Below are 19,200 nucleotides of genomic sequence, written 5' to 3'. Positions count from 1 at the left end.
ACGTGGTGTACAGCAGGGCTCTCCTCCACTGATTCAAGACTGCCTAGGTTAAAAAAAAGAGAGCACTTCTAGAGAAGACTTTTTTGCTCAGCCATGTCATAGAGTTTATCTGCCATGGAGTGAGAGCTTCAGATGGAAATTCATGTTTCCTCTGGAGAGGCTGCAAGGTTTGCAGCTCTCCCACAGTCAGGGTTGGCCTTTGGTTGTCCCTCATGGTTGACTTTGAGTAAATAGTGCAAAATGTGTCAGCTCCAATCCTGATGGGCAAGGTCAGAAGTTTGTTGGTCTGTAAAGCAACAGATGCAACAACAGAAGCGTTTTGTGTGTCTGTCTAGAGAAAATGCTCAGGACTGAGAAGATCAGGCACGTGTCCCATGTCGTGCTCAGCAGATGCTTGCTGTTTTACTTTTGGCTGGGGATAGGCAGGTTCTAGTCCAGAATTTTATGGAATCTTGAAATTACAGCTAAACCAGGATGTGTGGATGCAGTTTGCATGCAAGCCATGGCAGGGAAGAACTATGCGTGAGAAGGTTGGTTTAGAGCATCAGACCTAAATACACAGAAAAGCTGAGAAGCAAAAGACTCAGTTGGCCTTGTCAGATCCACAGTAAAAGCAAACAAAGGAGTGGCCTAGGCTGGCTGCCAGCATAAATTACCTGCAGTACCCTTGTAGTGTCCCCACAGCCACGTGGTGTCATTTTTCAGGCTTTCAGGAGGAGATCTTTGATGTGTAGGGTCCTTCACATTAAAGTGACTGGAATTCTCTGCATGGGCGTTATTAAGAAATAATAACTTGTTTTCACGTGGCAGTGCTTGCCCCATGATTTCTTTGGCATCTTTAAATTGAGATGGCATACTTAGTCCTGAGCTAAACATTGTACAGTCCACTCAGTGTGACTGTAAAAAGTGTAGGTCATCCTGGGCTTCCATGCTGTCCAGGACAGTGATATTTTTAGCTTTTTGTACCTGAAGCTCACATTTTTTTTACGCTTGCTGGTTTTTTTTATTATCCTTCAGTACTGGTGGAAAACATTATGTGAGCAGAAGCAAGAATTAGTGGTTGGACTAGACAGCGGATTTGCCTTGGCGTATTTCATGATGTGGGAGCACTCTTAACATCACTGGGTGTCCAGCTTCCTTCAGGCTTCATTTACTCATGACCTGCTCCTGACAAAGAGCAGGGTGCTTGTGAACTCCACATCCATAAGTAAAATGGGATTTTTTGAGGGGGAAAAAAAAGAAAAAAGTCCATATGCTTGTTATGAGCTTAGCAGATGAGCGAACACCTCCCATGCAAAACCAATTTAGGACATGTGGATTTTATATGGCGTGTACCGCTGCTAACAGAATAGATGCCACAGTGTTCCTAATGAAAAGGGTAAAAGAGCAAAAATTTGGGTGCATGTTAACTCTAAATATGTTTCCTTTGTGCAGTTATTCAGGGTACTGGCCAGGCGTGTCTTTCTGCCCCCAATTCTATACATCTTTGCCCCTTCCCAACAGCTGCTACTCCGCCTTCTTCTCTCCCAGAGATACTATCAGTGAAGATATTTTCTCACCGTGCGTTCAGGATTCTCTAAGAAAGTTTGTCTTTTGTTTCCTGTGCTAAAAATATCTCTTCTATTAAAGCCTAATGTTTTTATTCCCCTGTGACATTCTGACAAGTTCAGAGGCAGCAGTGCTGAGCTAAGGATATATGCAGCAGGTGCCTTGGGATAGTGTGAAAGAGTGGAACTGAGCACACGCTGAGTTAACGAGTTAACAGGCATAAAAAATAGAAAGATACTTTGCTTTTTTTAAATTAAAATGATGGTAAAGTATTAGCTATATCCAAAAAATATTTTCAAGCAAAACTACGGTTCCTGTTGTTGCTGGTCAAACAGACTGTCAGCTCACTCAGACCCTTCTTGTTTCCTTTGCCCTTATATCTAACCTAGTTAGATTTGATCGAAGAAGTTTTCATGAAGCAGACATCCACTGAAAAATGAGATGCTACAAAATGTTTTACAGGGGCTTTATTGCTTTGGATGAAATGCTTGACTGGAAAAAGTAAAAGCTAAATTAATGTTTTGATAATATTGAAATATTTCAATGGCATTGTCTTAATTCATTTAGTCTAACTTTTACTTCCTTTAATATTGTTTTGTACTATATCAAAGAATGTAACGCTATTTAGAAATAAAGATTGAAAGTAGCCAAAATGGTAGTACAATATTTTGATTGATTATAATGGATCCTCTTCAGAATTTTTATTTTGTTGGAAATTTCAAAAATCAGACTTCTGTGCTTTGAATCAGAACAATTCATTCTCTTCCTCTAAATATAATATTTTATATTTTAATGGAACAAAGATGTACATTCTCGTATAGCTCAGATTCAGGCTTCTGCTTATGACTCTGTCTGACAATCAACTTTCGTTAAAAACATTCTTTGGATTTGAAAAAATTTACTTCAAATACCATTTGGAAGCCATTTGGAAGCACAAGAAATTGCCATGGTTGCCTCTCTTTAGAGAATATTAATCTTTGTGGAAGTGTTTATATGAAGTGTAATAAATGTTTGCATTTGTAAATGATGAGAGCTGTGTGCAAATCCCCAAAGCTAAAAGGGTTCGATTTAAAATCATAAAATACACAGAAATTTTCAAAAAACATTCTATGCTGATGAAAAAGCAAGCTTTTCTAAAACAGGGCTTGGCTCTTTTGCTGCAGGAAAGGTGTGATACATCCCATATTGGAAGCACAAGAAAAATAAAACAAAAATGCACCCATTGGAACTGATTTAGTGGAATTGTTAAAGTGCTTATTTTCCTTCCTCCGATTGACTTTACTGTTGATTGATGAACCTTAATTATCTGTGTAGCATTATTCAGATGCCTCTTATCTTTCCTTGCCCCTTGCTTCCCCAGCAGTTCTTTTTGATCAGTTTATGACGCCCCTTGTAGCATGCAGCATGCAGACAGTGAGCAGGCAGCAGTACCCCCCTTTGATGTCAGACTGCTTTCTGCCTTTCCAGCTCTGCAAAGTGTAGGAACTGCTACTGTGGATAGCATCAGATACTCACTCTGAGTTGTGTGTCTGCATCATTTCACCTTTTGTTAGGATCACCATCCACAGCAGGTCTCTGTAATTTCCATCAGAGTCTCCTCTGTCAATGTGAAAAAAACCAACAAGTATTCACTGCTGCCTATTTAATTTTACAATTTTCTGTCTGAAGAACGAGCCAAAGGCTTGCATTTCTGGCTGTGACCTGACTACTTGTCTCTTCATTCCAGGTTCGCAACCAGGGAGAGGAACGCTCTCCTCCTCTACAACGGGCGGTTCAACGAGAAGCACGACTTCATTGCCTTGGAGATCATTGAAGAGCAGATCCAGCTCACGTTCTCTGCAGGTGGGGTGGCACTGCAGGAGAGCGTCTCTGCTTATGGTCCTGAGATCTTCTCAGCCTGGCTGAAAATGTATTTCCATGGATTGGTATTTGCTGCCTGGTTAATAGAGTAACTGGCTGACGCTGTGCAGTTAACGATTGACGGAGGGTGTTGCAGAGTACTCCCGATTGTAGCACTTTGTGGTGGTAACACTCGCTATCATAGACAGGAGCTTGTCAATATATCAGTTATAAAATCCAGAGTTTATGAGTACTGTAAAAGATTGACACTAGTCTGACAGCCAGTGCTTGCTTAAATGAGACTTCATTTTATTATGCTGGGATAAATGTTGTGTATTTATGTATTTTTGTACTACATCATCAGTGAAACAGGGTGCCTAACTGTTTCTAAAAAATACCTGTGAGCCAAAGCAGACAAATGAAGAATGCTTGCCATTCTTTATTGCCTGTGCCAAGCAATACATCGCTGGAATCCATCAATGCCCACTAGGAGCTCCTCCCTGGTGTGTAATCCACAATAAATTTTGGAGAACACATCTGCGCTCTCATTGCCAGGCTGGGCTAGAGAACATGAAATGGAGGCTTTGGCATTTGCATTCTTTCTGCATTAGGACAAACTTGGCATCTTTTGATGCTACCATGAACAGAGAGAGGGGAAGGCCGATGAGCAAGGCTTGGGATGGTCCATGTCACTGTCACTGTGGCTTTCTCTGTTAATAAGTGTTGTACTGAAAATCAGCCCTGACAGTAACAAACTTTTTCCCGATGAAAGTGTGATTAGAACAAGCTCTTACTGTTCCATTCTCAACAAAGGGATATTTCCTGGGTTTAAATTAAAAAACAGTAAGACCAGCTATGCTTATATCCACAAGAAGGGTAGCACAAGAAGCTGTCAGCGTGCAGCTGAAGCAGTTGGTGGAGGGGATGTTTTCAACTGGGACAAAACATATGCCTGGGCAGGGCTGTTGTCCCCATGTGTTCTATTGCATGATGAGGGGAAACATGGAGGCCTAGGAACTGAGGTTGGTGTGACATCTGCCTGGTGCTGAAGGAAGAGAGCCTGGTCACCTGGGCCCAGCCCTGCAGAGTGTCCTGCAGCAGGGACCCAATACATGTAGTCAGCTGAGACATTTGTAGCTCTGTACAAGGCACATACCTCCGGAAATAAATTATACTGTTATTTCCTGGTCTCCTTCAAAGTCGGCATGCAGGCTCTGGTTGACTATCACTTATCTCTTCGAAAGGAGAGACACTGCAAGAAATAAAGCAGTTGAAGGCTCATGCTGGTGATACACCCTCCCTGCCAGTGACAGCCATGGTCATCAGACTGCTCTGTAAATCCTGTGTGACCCCATTCATTTACCAATAATACTTAAGTGCATATGTGGGCCATTTGGGTAGAGGATGCTCCAGTTTCATTTCTCCTTTATTACCCAGAAGATGTCCAAATTAGAATGCATTTTCATTGGATTAGTGTAATGAAATAACATGCTACTGGTGGAGAGATTTGCTTTCTTCTGTATCTCTGTTCCACTTGTCTAAACTTGAATAAAATTGCTAGGAAGGCACCCTGAGGATGAATGAGAAAAAAATCAACTTGCGCTTATATGCATTTAAATGTGGAGGAACTCTTTTAAAATACAGGAAACTAAATTTAGATTTGCACTGCTGCACCCCAGAGCAGGTCTGATCCTGTACCTTACAAATGGTATTTTCTTTGGAAGAAGAATGGTTTACGTTTTATAGTTTTAAGTGGCATTTAACGAACAATGCAAGTTTTGGACACCTGATCTGATTGCTTTACCTGTCGCAACAACTTTTTCACAGAAAGCAAGGCAAAGATACTAAAGACCAGGAACATTCCTATTGTGGAAGCTTTTTAACTGAATAAAAAATATACTTTTACCACATTTCTATCAGCATATAATAAAAAGCATCACAGCAAGGTGTCAAATGTATTCAACTGATATGAACAGAATTACATATAATAGGACAAAAGGAATAATGCTTCACACAGGGTGAAGCATTTGTTACAAGTAAAGAGCAGAAAGTACATTTTTAAGCTCAACAATAATGTTGACCTGTGGGAGGGAGTGAATTTTCCTGTAGGTTATTATGTAGAATTTTCCAACTGTTTAAAAAAGAAAAAAAAAAAAGAGAAAGCAAAAAAAGACAAAACCTAGCAATCTGCTCTCCTTGCCAAGCCTTTTATGTCCTTTCAACACAAATGTTTATTTTGTTGCTACCTTGGAGCAGATATGCATAGTTACTGAGCAGGTTGTGCTGACTCAGACCTGATTTAAAGGCTTCTGCTTTACAATTGCAATGTGAAGAGCTTGCTTTCCAATTTAAATACTGAAGGGCTGCCAATAATTTCATTAATCACTTGTAAAATTTTGCTGAGATCCACAGTTACTGTTCCTGTGCTTTATACACGTAATTATCTGACATGGTCTCATTGGAACTCCTGACGGACTGGAACTGACTGGAAGTAGGATTTTCTTCCCTAAGAAAATATCTTGGCATAGAGTTGAAAAGACCGCTAAGATCATCTATTCCAGCCATCAGCCCATCCCCACCATGCCCAATAACCACATCCCTCAGAGCTACATCCATATGGTTCTTGAACACCTCCATGGACAGTGACCCCACCACCTCCCTGGGCAGCCTGTGCCGCTGCCTCACCACTGTTGCTGAGAAGAAATTGTTCCTAACATCCAACTTGACCCCCCCTGCTGCATGATGCCCTTCATGTAAAAAAAATTTACTGTGCTGCTCCTGACAGAAATGTTAAAAAAGTCACACTGGCCACTGTAGCAGTGACTGTATCTACACAACACTTATGCACTCTGCAAAAAGCATAACAGAAAGTAAGACAGTTCACCAGAATATGTGAGAAGCCATTTTTGTGTTTGTGCACCAAAGTAAGTCCAGTAAACTGGGGCTGTTTAGTGCCTCCCTGGACAAAATCCCCAATTCCTCCACGAGGAAGTAAGACAGCTGCATCCTGCACCCAGTGAAGGTCATGCTGTGTTGCAGTGGAGTTGCAGAAGCACTGACCCCTGTTCTCTTCTTCTGTTCTTGCAGGGGAGACGACCACAACGGTGGCACCATTCGTTCCTGGAGGGGTCAGTGACGGGCAGTGGCACTCGGTCCAGGTGCAGTACTACAATAAGGTAAGGGAAGTCACACTGGCGATACCCCTATTATTTGTCAGTAATAGAGACACGCGTCACTGAGCTCTGCTGATGTATGCAGGTGACCCAAACTGTATTTATTTAACCAGCTCTGCACGAATGAGGCTGGTCCTGCTCACCTGCCTGCGTCAAAGCTTCCTTCTGAGCTTTACCTCAAGAAGGCAAAGTCTGACCTTGTATGTCCTCCTTAGAACTACCACCAGACATACCTCTAGGAATTTGCAGCTCTTACAGCTTTTAGTTCTTCAAAACCTTCTGAGTATCAGTGTATCTGAAATGACTGACACATTGATGTGAAGTTTTTGAAGAACTGTGCAGCACGAGAGCCTTCGGCATAATGATTACAAACCACTAACATGGAATTTTTTGAGGCAAAACAGAATTGCTCCATATAACCCTATTTTCATGTGTGAAGCAAGCTGTTTAGTTAGTGCAAGCTTTCTGGTTTGGAAAATTTGATTGTAAAATGTGTGACATTTTCTAGTAACTGAGAGCTATTTTACTGCACTATTTTTTGTCTGTTTATGAAAGGATGTGCAGGAGGAATGCAGCAAGTATGGCTCCATGCTGTCGGGGGCACTCAGAGGGGTTGTCCCCACGGGGACAGGTCAACATGTGCTCTCTTAGGAGCTGTCACAAGGAGGCTTGGTTTGATGAGATGGGAACTTGTGCGAAGCAGCCGCTTTGAGAAGCAGCAAAGTGCAGGCATTCAGGGGGTGCAGTGTGCAGATGGATGTCAGAGCTCTTCAACCTCCAGCAAAAATGAGAGAATTCATTTAGTTCCTGAGAAGCGCTGCTTTTAAATCCAAAATGACAGCATTAGGAGAGATTATATAAGGAAATAGAGGAGTATTGTTGGCTGTTAAAAAGGAAACAGGATACTAATGTGGGAAACTGAAAGGAAGATGAAGGATTAATATGATCAGCAAGTTCTTTATTTCTCTTTGCTGCATCCTGTCAGCACAGTTTGTGTGGTAGATTGAATAGGAAGGTTTTCTTCGGACTCTTGAGTCCAAAGGGTCTCCTAGCCTAAGGATATTCTGCTGAGGAAGTAAAAATGTCGTTAATTTTGTTACTTAAACCCAATATACTTTTAGCTATCCACTGTCTGGAACATAGAGAAACTGAAATGAAGCTTGATGTGTGACTGTACTTGCATCTTTGGACTGCATGAGGGTTTTCTTACTAAACATGTTCCCATACCCTGTGTTTTTCTCAGTGAAGAGCCAAGCATTTGCAGGAACGATGGGGAGATGCTCCCACTCTCAGCTCCCCAGTGGCAGGGCCATGGCAGCTGCAGCATGGCCTGTGGAGCAACTCTGGCACGCTGTCAGGGAGATAAGGACCCAGGCAGCCCCAGGACACTCTTTAAAAGGCAAAGAGATCTGACATAGGTGTTAAAAATAACCCCCTGCCTTGTTTTCAGCCAGACTGGTTGGTGAACGGTGCTTGTGGTGTGGGGACTGGTGTTTTCCTGGCGTTAATACAGGCACCCTGTCTTTTATTCCTCAGCCTCACTTCTTCCAAGGGAAATGAGCTGGTCCCCCCTGTGTGGGGAGAATTTGGGGAAGAGAGGCAGAGCGGGGAGGGCCCCACTGCTGACCTCATTCTGGTGCTGAGGGATGCAGCTGGGCAGCCCTGCAGGGCTCTGTGCCCTTCACCTGGATTCTGTTTGCTGGTAAAGCAGTTCCCTGGCTACTTTGTATTTTAACAGGACTGGAAGAAAAATGCCTGTAAGCAAGTTGAAAAGACAGAAATAATGTAGGGACTTGGGTTGTGCCAGAGTAAATGGGATGCTGTGTCTAAACTTGATGCGGTGAAGACATGTTTGGATAACAGTACCCAAAACTCATGACTTAGCCTGAATCACACACAGCTCACAGATGGGCAGAGGCAGGACAGGAGTTGCACTGTGTCTTGCTCTGGTATTGTTTTGCAGGTGCTGCATCCTTCCAAAATCCCACTGCACAGTGCCATGTCCTCGCCCCATCTCTGCTTCTGTCCCTCCTCGTGCAACCTCCCTGAGATAGGCACTCTTAGACTCATTCTTCTTCCTCAGTTTCTTTTTTTCTGTTAAACTTCTTTAAAGTATGCTTTTTAAAAATACTATGCTAGAAACTGTTCAGATTATTTTTCTTTTTCTTCATATAGCATCTAGCAAAAAAAAAAAAAAGAGGCTTGGTCTTCTGTGGAACTTTCAGATACTCTTGCAATTCACATAAGTAGTGTCAGATTTCTTCACAGCTGAGGTTAATTTTTCATCTTAAATTTTTGAGGAGAATGGCTAACAGACTTTGACACATAACCTAAATTGCTTCACGCCAAAGCAAATTTTCTTAGATGCGTTTCCACAGGTCTGGAAGCTGTTCTTGAAATCTGAGTTGATTGTGTTTGGAGACAAGCGCAGTCTAAGTAGTTTCTGGCATCTGCAGCTCTGTTTTGCTGCAGTTTTGCTGGATGTCACTGAAATTTGGAATTCAGGAGCAAGTGAGCTGTGTGTACGGGGCAGCTCTGGTAGAAAGCTTCTGCAGCATCAGTTTCTCACTCCAGCTGGTGCCTTGCTGCAAGGTCAGCTCAGTTGTAAATGATAAGTAAATGTGAAGTAAGCGTAGAAATGACTCATGGATTTTTTTCTGTGCTCAACTCAGGAGCAGTGCACTTGCTAAAATTACAGGTATCTTCAGTGCCATCTAAAAAATGTTATGTTACAATTGATTCCTCGTTGTAAGGGTCCTCTGCCCCTGAGGGACAGACATTTGAGACTCAATAAGAGAAGGCTGGTCCAGCCCCCCTTTCAGATCTGACACCAGCCTGGCTCTGCCCTTCTTCACACGTACCAATTTTATTCCTCTCTCAAGTCTCTGTTGTAAATGGGTCCCCTTCTGAACTCCGAGTGCCAGTCAGAAAAGGCAGAGTAGTCCCACTGCAGCTGGTTGCAGGCATTGCCCAACACCTCTGTCCTGTGAGCAGTGTCCTCTGTAATTTTTCTTCCAGCCTCATCCACTCGCTGTGGTGATGCTTCCACTGAACAGCCTTGGAAATGTGGAAATGCCTAAGTGAGACCTGTGGGTGTCTTACAGACTAAGTGTTGGCTCTCTACTGAATTCCCAGGTGGCAAACACCAAGAGGAAAGAATGTGTAGCTATATGAGCTATAGAAATGTTTTATAACTGTTCTCTAGTTTCAGTTATATATTAAAAGACTTGTCACTTACCCAGCAGCAAGACAGTGGTTTACACGTAAGCAGTGTTTTTTACAGTTACAGAGGTTTGCTGACAGCTGGGGGAAAGCAGGGAGGAAAGCTGTTTGCTGATTCTATTAGCTAAAACATACTAGCTTTTGGCATCCTGATCTTGTCAGACTTGATTAGAGTCAACAGGTGATATTGAATTAAAAGTGACCTGCATGACCTTCTTTCTCAAGAGGTATATGGATCTATATAAAATTCAGAAGAAAAGAGATATTTGTATTAATTTGGAAAGAAAAGTGGCAAAAGGGGAAAAATTTAAACTTGGCAAATAATGCATTGATGGAAAACAGCAGAAGTGCCTGCTGCTTGTTCACAGGGTAGTGGCAAAATGAGCATTCGCTTTGCCTTGGTAGCCTTTGTCCTTTCTGCATATGAGAGCACAATCTGTGCTGGTTTGGTCTTTAGTGGTCCTCTGTCTGAACCTGCAAGAGTGAATGACAGTCAGTGGGTTAAGTGATGCTGATGTTTGTCAGTCTGGAATATGACCAAAACCACCAGGATGTTTGGTGATAGCAATGCTCAGTATCAGTAGTATCACAGAAATTAGCTGGCTTTCACTGTATATAGAGCATCATGTTGAGGGGTGTGTTTGGTACGGGAGATTTCAGTGAGCCTGGATAATGGGTGATGTTTTTAATTAAGTGAAAACTTCAAGCCGCTCTCCCAGACTTCTGATAGAAATTCAATTTTGTTGAGAATTTAAGATACACCATCACATTTATGTTAATGTTTTACCTGACTCATTACCTCAGGGTAGAATTCATCATTTGGCAAGAGATAAAACTGTTTTACATATGGACATGTTCTTTTAATTATAGAGAGCACGAACATGTATATTTATATACTGTGCATTTTGTATGTTACTTATGTACGTGACATCAAAGTCACTTAAGGACGTTACTGTTCGGTAGGCAGAAGCTCATTCTGCATCTCTTTAAGGGAGTACAAGGTAATTTTACTTAAATGATGGAAAATCTGGAAAGGGCGGAGAGAAGCATGCAATCTCTGTGTGCCTGAAGTATATTGCAGCTGTTGTGGAAGATGGGCTGCACAAATCCCCAAATGACTCTCAGAGTGGCTCACAGCAACAAGGATGCTTTGGAGAACCGTGGCTGTGCTAGTTGCTTAGTCCTCCAGCTCCTAGTAAGGAGATACTCAGGACAAACGTCATGCTTCTTCCACAGCTGGACCTATTTGGCAACAGGTAGTAGTAAGGTGCCTTTTTTTCACTCCTTTCTTGCATTCCCTGAAGCTGCTGAAGAGATACATGATTGCTGCTTCAGAAGCCTGGCTGCCTGGGGAGCAGCACCCATTACAGGGACCTGCTTCTTTTCTCCCCACAATGGGGTTAGCTGGCCCGCGACTGAGGCAAGCCGAAACTTGAGTCTTGCCAGCAAGATTGAGCTCTGAGCTCACTTGAGGGCTAGAATTTGCCCATGCCTTTTCTTCCAGAAGAGCTTGTGCCCATCCCTCTGAATGGTGGTTCTTTACTGTTGCCAGAATCCCCTCTGCTTCTGTGCCAAGACGCACTCTGTAATTGATTTTCTGCACCTCGGGTACATTTTGCAGCTCTCCCCTTGTGCATGCTTGGCCTCCATGGCTAATCCTAAATGGTTATTAAACTATGCCTGTATAGCTGTTGTACTGCATCAGCAGAATGAGTAATTTTAGGTCTACATCCACACATCACACATTTTGTGGATGAACAGCAGCAGTGCAGGTAGTGGTCTACCTCTGGGTGGAGGAACTGAACAGAATCTGTACTTTCTTAGGATTCAGGAGATGAAATGATTGAAAGAAAGAGACAGAAAGAAAAAAAAAAACAACAAAAAAACAACAACCAAAAAAAAGACAAGGAAAAAAAACAAAAGAAAAGGACATCCACAAGCCACTCCGGGGCAGTGCTTGGGAAAGGCTCCATTACCACTCACCTCCAACATCTTGGGTTGGTCCATGTGCCATCACTGATTCCCCTTACACTGCTTTTTCCTGCTAAGATCCTGCCTTCTCCCGCACTCTCGTCTTCTCCTGCATCCACCATGTGGGAAAACCACAGCCCCCTTCCAGCTCCCATTCTTCCTCAGGCTGCTCCCCACCATGTCTGCCAGCCATGGCCATCAACATTGCTTCCATCAGCCTCAGCTTCCTTGTGTCCCCACATGGGTTTCAAAATGGGTTCCAAATAGACTGAAAGAGTCAAGACATTTAGTGGAGGTTCGTTTGCAAAGTACATTGTCACCAAAGAGATTTGCAGGCAGTTGGGACCTGATGACCCTACTGGGTTCCTGCAGATTTGGTCGTATACAAAGCAGCCCACTTTCCCTGCCATTGCCTCTAGCTTGTCGCTAGTTAAGGAAGAGGTCCTGAGACCCATAGATAATGATACAAGAAATCTGGTCTAAAGTCTGGAGGTACATCTTGAGGTACTCTATCCTTTTCACCAATAGCTTCTTTACTTTTGTGGGTATTTTACTTGGGTGTTGCAGTTTCAAGATGTTCTTCATCAGCACAGTTTCATGATGATCTTTATTTTTTTCTGGCAGCCCAAGCTTGTTTGCCTCCTTGCTAGAATGAGCCATACCCCAGCATTTAGTTTTATGCATATTAATCAAAAGATACCTAAAGAGCATAAATTAAGAGTTCACTTATTGATAGTATTGTTCAATTCTCTTGCAATGAAAATCAAATGTAAAGCATATACAGGTCTGATCCAAAATACTCACCTTCACTTCACACACACTCTCCATCTCCATGTACAATATTTATTGTATCTAAGTAATAAATACAAAGGACTTTACAAAGGCTTGGTGATTAGTAGGTTCAAGGTAAAGCTTTCCTGTAATGGACAGGGAGCAAGGACCTTGAGATAGTAATGACAATATTTACATGGTCATCTTGGAGAGACAAAGTCAAGCCAGAATGGCTTTTCTACACAGGTGCCTTCCAGACATCCAGCCCAGCGGCACCTTCTGGCTGAACAAAAGGAAGAGGCTTGGTATGCACACACTGGAAGATGCCTTTTTTGTGCAGTACCTACTGACCGTGTTGCAACTGTGAGCTCCTCCTGGATTCTGTCTTGTACTACAGCTGCATTTTCTCATTCTGTTACATGTTATGCCTGCAACTCATTAACAGAATAATCTTTAGGATTTTCATTATCTTTATAGCAAATCTGTAACATTCATCACTGCCTTTATTTTACCAGAGCCTCTGTTTTGAGTCCTGAGAGCCAGTGTCGAGCGACTGGGAGCACTTCCAAAGGACTTCAGCAGGCACAGGCAAAAGTTCCCTTTTAAAAATTAAGTTCCACCTCTGTGCTCACACACAACCATTGTGTTAATCTGCATTAGGGAGATTGATGCAGCACTTTATTTTGAGTAGGGTGGGATGAAATGCAGCAATCTGGACAGTCAGCCTTGCTTTGTGTGGCCCTATGCCAGGTGCCTTCTGGGCCTGCAGATACAGATCTCTCATCTTCTGAAAGCACACCGTTCTCTGGTGACAACGAATTCACCTCTTGTGGAAACAGAATTATTCTTTATTCGGGACCAGTAATTCCTGTTAGAAGTGCTGGGTCTGTCCCAAGGCTAAGAGATGAACCAGAGTGCAGCACAGGGGCTCAGCACAGACCTCTCCATGCCCCGCAATTGCCCGTCTCTATCCTTGTCTCTGTCTGGAATGAAGGCAATGTTTGCCCAGGCTTGACTTGCCCTCTGATGAGGCTGCCAGCTGCCCCAGTGATTGATGAGGTAAGCAAATGCTGCTGAATAGAGATTGCCAGCTCCCTGGACAAAAACCACCTTGCTGCCACCAGTCATTGGACCAAGGTTAGAAGATTTTTGCCTTATGGTATCCAGGATGCCATCCAGTATTGTTTATCTTGGAACGGTCAGAAAACGTGGCTGACGATTAAATTCTTGGATAGGCATTGAGTGTTACAACTTGTGCTGAGAGCATCTCCCACAATGGGAAGAAGCTTCCTTTCCCTTCACTTTCATTTTTTTGGAGCTCTTGTTGAAAAGGCAGATCCAACACAAGTCAAATTGCTGGAAATGTAATTTGCAATAAAGATTAGATACGGCTTATGTTAATGTCTGTCACTCCTGACATCTGAGCAGACATAATTGTAATCTGAGGGAGAATTTTTGAAGTTAATCCTCCTGGTGGCTTCCAGACTAATTTGTTAAAGGATTGAGGGAGATTTTGTAAGTAAACAAAGCAGTTGTTGAAGGTTATGATATTGCTACTGTTGATCAGGTGTGGGCCCTCCAGAGTTGAATTCTACTGTCTCAGAGAAACTTGCTGTGTCCACACTGTGATTAGCTCGGTCCTGCTCCAGCAGTTCTTGGCATCTCCTGGTGGTGAAAAATGCAAGGCATTAATTGCAGTGTTAAGCAAATATTTTTTTGGAGGGGAGGGGGGGCATTGTAAATACTGAAAACGTCGTGAGTTTTCATGATAGCTTAAGCATGGGAAAGCAGGACACCAAAAACATAGGGGACAGAGCAGCAGTCCAGTCTTCTTTACCTGTGGTAAAGACTTGTCAGTGGTTACCTACTTAAGTGCAGGGCCTCATTTTCACAGAGAGGGGTTTCTTCAATTATAAAAGGAAGAAAAGCTATTCCATTGAAAAACTCACTTGCTTTGCCATTCAGGGCTAGTATCCAGAGAGGCAGGTGTGTTTAATTTACTTTCCAACTAAAGAGGCCATGGAATTTTTACAGAGTTACCAATATAAGTCAAATGCTATCGTGGTACTTTTCTGACAACTTTCTTAAAAGAGCAGAAGTTCCTGAATGAGTGGATTTTTGTGCTTTTGGTGGGTAGACTTGTATGCTCTTAAAGCATGGTGGTAGCTACTGCTGGAGGCACCCACTGAATATGGGTATGACCTTTGAATTAGAGGAATTTGTTTCTGTGCATTTGCATTATGTATCTGTACGATGGGTTTTGGTGCTAGCGGGCATGGCCATTTAAAAAAGAAAAAAAGAAAAAAAAAAGAAAAAAACTTGAGCAATTAAAATTACAAGCATCCAAAGGAAGGGAAAGAAATTAGATTTTCCGTTGCTGAATGCAGGCCAGGATTTTACAAAGACCAAAATGTTGTTCTAGTCAAACGCATAAAATATACTTCGTGTCTGAATGCAAAACATGTAATTTCCTACATGCTCAAAGCTCAATTTTGAAATTGTCACGAGTAAAGGTAGCCTCTGCAGAAATAGCTCGGTGTATGAGTCATTTCCTCATGATTCAGACTCCCATCTTTGCTGAGCCTCAACTCAACAGCTTCCACACAAGTCCTGAGGATCGTCAATGGAAGTCCTAGATAATATCATTGGTTTGATATACAGAAACTAAAGCTTGACAAATTATAGGAATAACGCACATCATTAACAGGTAAGGTAGACAATCTGCAGTTACCTATCCAAAGTTCTGGTGGTTTTACCATCCTTTCAAATCTTTAAGTCATGTCAGCTTTTCCCTTTCTAAGGGAAGATTTTAGCTCAAGTGAGCTATGTTGTTGGGGAACGACTGAATGGTTCTGTGGTGAGTTCTGTTTTATTAGGCAAAAGCATGAGTAGATAATAATATCAGTTCCTTTTACCCATAAAATGGGGTAGGATCTTGTGAAAACCCATCCAGATCCCCATCTTCTGTGTTGCAGGTGGGAAGGGTGAGTTGGGAAGGCAGGAGAAGTGTTGCTGTGGGATTGTCCCAGTCTTACACTCCTCCACATCCATCTAACGCACCCTTAGCATGACTTGCACTGGCCTGTGACAACCATTCCTTCATTCCTAACCCCTCCTGGAAATCACTACAGGGTTGCCTGGCTAGTGTGTACTTTCTTTTGGTCCTGCTCTGACATGGTTGCATGGTTGCAGGTTTTAGTGGGCCTAATGGAGCCAGCCAACCTGCTCTTGCAGAACGTGATATTTATTCTCGCAGATTTCAATTAGTAGTAATTGTTTTTGTTGATATATGTATTTTTTTCTGGTAAAGGATAAGTGAAAAGTGATTAATACCTGAGAAAGGAAATCAGGGCTTGGCTGTAGAGCGACATTCCATTGCCTTGACACAAAATAACAAATAACTGGCCTCTAAATCTGTGTCTCAGGAAATGAAAGTGTAAAGCAGTGAAAGTCATCTGAGGGTCATTGAAATGCAAAGTGTGTCCTGCTCCCCAGCCCTGAATTGCTCAGCTATCTGTAACAGCTTGGAGAAATGTTAGGGAGGAAGTGGGCCAGGCCAGTACAGAATGCTTTGCTGTCTTTCTCTCCCCAGTGCTTCTAAAACATTATTCTGGCAGAATTTGCAAGCAACACCTGACATACTTGTTGTGATAGTGATTTTATATTTGCATGCAAAAGGGACGTTTCCAAAGCACTACCCAGGATTTTTGCACTGAGAGTCTTGAAGTCAAAACCAAACAGAACTTAAAGCCTGCATCCACCCCTCCCCTTGGCTGGGCCTCAGCTGTGTGTCCCCGTGGTTTTGGGCTTTCTGCCCTGCAGACAGCCCTGGACAAGTTGGCACCAGGCAGCCTAGGTTGGCTCAGGCTGTCTAACACCTTCACACCACAATTCTCCTCGAAGATTTAGTAGCATCTCCCCAAAAGGTGATTTTCAGCTACTCTGAAAGCTGAAGAGGCAGAAAGGTGGCAGGCTGGAATGTCTTTAGCTCATCATCAGGCCTCAGCTTTGGTACTGTGCTGAAGGCTGGGGCCTGCAGAGCCAACTGCTGTTCAGAGATAGGGAACAAGCAGTGGGTTATCAAGTGACATTTAGCACTGGGAGCAGTGACATGCTCAGTTCTGGTTTCACTGACACTGTGACATCACATAATTTTCTTCAGGTTTGGCAGGTTTGGGTCCCAGTCATTAGGGTCACACCTGTGGTGACAACCATTTATTTCCCTTCATCAAGTGCTGCTATTTTTTGTGCTTTTCTGTTTCTGACAAAGTATATTGTTCTTCCAAAAAAATGCCTCTGTTCTTTTTGTTGTTGCAAAGGAACATTTTCACTCTCTATTCTATTTTGGAGGGGGTGAAACACTGATTTAGCATGGCATGCTGTTTTCAGCAAAGTCATTGAAATGGAACCTCAGGAATTCAGTGCAAGGACTTTGAAGTGCACTGCTATCTCCCTTTAATCACACACTAAATCTGTAGTAACTCACTAATTCCTGGTGAACTTTTCAGGCATTTTTCATCTGTCTGTGGAGTGAGGGGAAGCAGGGCTTTGCAATTACCTGGGGACCAGAGGGCCTGGGGGATCCTCACATGGTCCATATGGCAGTGTGGGACTCCTGGGTTTGATAGACCCAGTTGTGTCCCCAACACCTGCACTAAGCCACAGCACAGTCGGAATCACAGAATTATTAAGGCTGGAAAGACCACTAAGATCATATAGTCCAATATGATCCAGTCCCCACCATGCCCACTGACCATGTCCCTCAGTGCCACGTCCACATGGTTGTTGAACACCTCCAGGGGCAGTGAGTCCATCACCTCCCTGGGCAGCCTGAGCCTGTGCATCACCAATCTTTCTGAGAAGAAATTGTTGCTAGTATCCAATCTGAACTTTTTCCTAATATCCAGCGTTGGCAAGATGTCACCTGGGACAAGGATAAGGGAGAGAGTTGGCTGTGTTGTCCTATTTCTAGGTGTTACCTGCAACCTGACAGCAATGATGTTTTCGTTCTGGATGCATGAGTAAGATGTAATAAATACTGTATTTATGGAAAGCAAAATATTTTTGGGAGTTCTACTCTGACGTAGGGACAAATAGACAAAGTAGATTTGCTGAAGTGGGAGAGAAGAGCACCTGAAGGAGAACAAGGCTGTGAAAGGAGCAGGTGGAAAGGAGGGAGGCAGAAAAAAAGGCAGAAAAAAATTTATGAGAGAAAGAGAGGGTAGGGAGAAGGGGCACAGCCATAGGGGCACAACAGAGAGGAGGAGAGGGCTGCAGGGGGCCAAAATTAATCAAATCCAAGAGCATGCCTTGGCAGGAGTTGTATGGGACTTGTGAAAATGCTGTTCACTCTCTGTGATACAAGGGGTACTTCTGGATGCCAGCTGTGCATGCATATTGCTCTTCACAGTTGTGCAGCGAGGCCACATGGTGGGACATGAGGTGGGACATGAGGCTGCTCCATCTCTACAGCTCTGAGAGCAGTGCTGCTCACATGTGCCACTGTGACTGTGTGAGAAGCCTGCCTGCCGGATGCAGCCAAAAAGGAGATAACAAACCAGGCCAGTAAAACCCGCTCAGTCCCCCAGCCCAGCCTGAATATGGACTACTGATGCTGCAGGAGTTTGCCTAGGAAAGGAACTGGTCTGGTGGCTTTTCAGCATTTGCATTTTTGATTCACTGATGGGAAGCTTTGGGGTTTTCCTTTTCACTGTCACAGGCTCTCATGTTTCTCTATAGACTTGAGCCAAGTTTGTATAAAGAAATGCCATTAAAATATTCAGAGAGTAAAGGGGATGCATACATCAAAGGAACGAGGGTTTGATGTGAAATAGTGCGGCCTGCTTTTCCCTAGTGACTCATCAGGAGGGATCCAGTGGATGTTTGTAAGAGATTTTCTGTTGTTCACATCACTAATTTAAAAGGTGCTTTGGAAATCTCTAGAGGGAAGCATGAAAAAAGCAGAGATCAACATTAATGGTTTCTCTTAATCTAACCTAATGTAGAATTTCCCAACTGATCAGAAAAATTCACAGCGCAGCACTAAGTTTCACTGGCATTTCTCTCCTTCCTGCTGGCCAATGCATTTGTTTTTTCCTGCTTATTTATTTATCCTCCTCGTGGGGCCGGCCAGGGGCTGCTGGCCGAGGCAGAGCGTGGCGGCAGGCGGTTAATGAGCTTTTTGACCAGTGAAGCAGCACGGCATCGCCTGGGAATCGGAGGGGCTCGCTGCCTTCTAGGCGTTGGATGGCAGCACAGGGGCCGGGGGTTAACGAAGGGGCCGAGGGCTGGCGGGCGGCCTAATGAGCACCAGGGAGCCAGGAGGGGGACAGTCCGGCAGCAGCATCCCACGGGACCCACTGCTGATGGCTCCATTTTCCCCCATTATCACTGTAGCTGGAAAGGCTGGGAAGAAAAGAGCCCCAAAGGGAGTGGTGTGAGGCACTGAGCAACTCGGGGTTTGAACCAGCACGTTAACAATGCAGAGGAGTATTGTTTTGTATTAAAAATAGCTAGGAAACAGATTCTTTTTAACCTTTAACCACTCATAACAGTCAATAAATCATTAGCTACTGATTAACAAAAACAGAAGGGTAACTTATTGTCCAGTAAGCAAACTCTTGGAAACCCTGAAAGGCTGGCACTGACTTCAGGATGGCTTTTCTTTTTACAGATT

General features: G+C 43.4%; 1 protein-coding gene across 6 annotated transcripts in view; it reads left to right on the top strand.

The window, feature by feature from the left end:
- CELSR1 (cadherin EGF LAG seven-pass G-type receptor 1) overlaps window positions 1–19,200 on the top strand; it is a 160,137-nt gene that overhangs the window by 86,580 nt on the left and 54,357 nt on the right. For all 6 annotated transcript variants that reach the window (XM_085217631.1, XM_085217625.1, XM_085217622.1 and 3 more), the window contains exons 4-5: window positions 3,275–3,390; window positions 6,475–6,563. In XM_085217631.1, the coding sequence (XP_085073757.1) occupies window positions 3,275–3,390; window positions 6,475–6,563 (205 nt within the window). The remainder of the gene's footprint in view (window positions 1–3,274; window positions 3,391–6,474; window positions 6,564–19,200) is intronic.

The sequence above is a fragment of the Meleagris gallopavo genome, chromosome 1, assembly GCF_905368555.1.
Source record: "Meleagris gallopavo chromosome 1, MGAL_WU_HG_1.1, whole genome shotgun sequence".
Lineage (NCBI taxonomy): Eukaryota > Metazoa > Chordata > Aves > Galliformes > Phasianidae > Meleagris > Meleagris gallopavo.
This window is presented reverse-complemented; position numbering and strand designations above follow the sequence as displayed.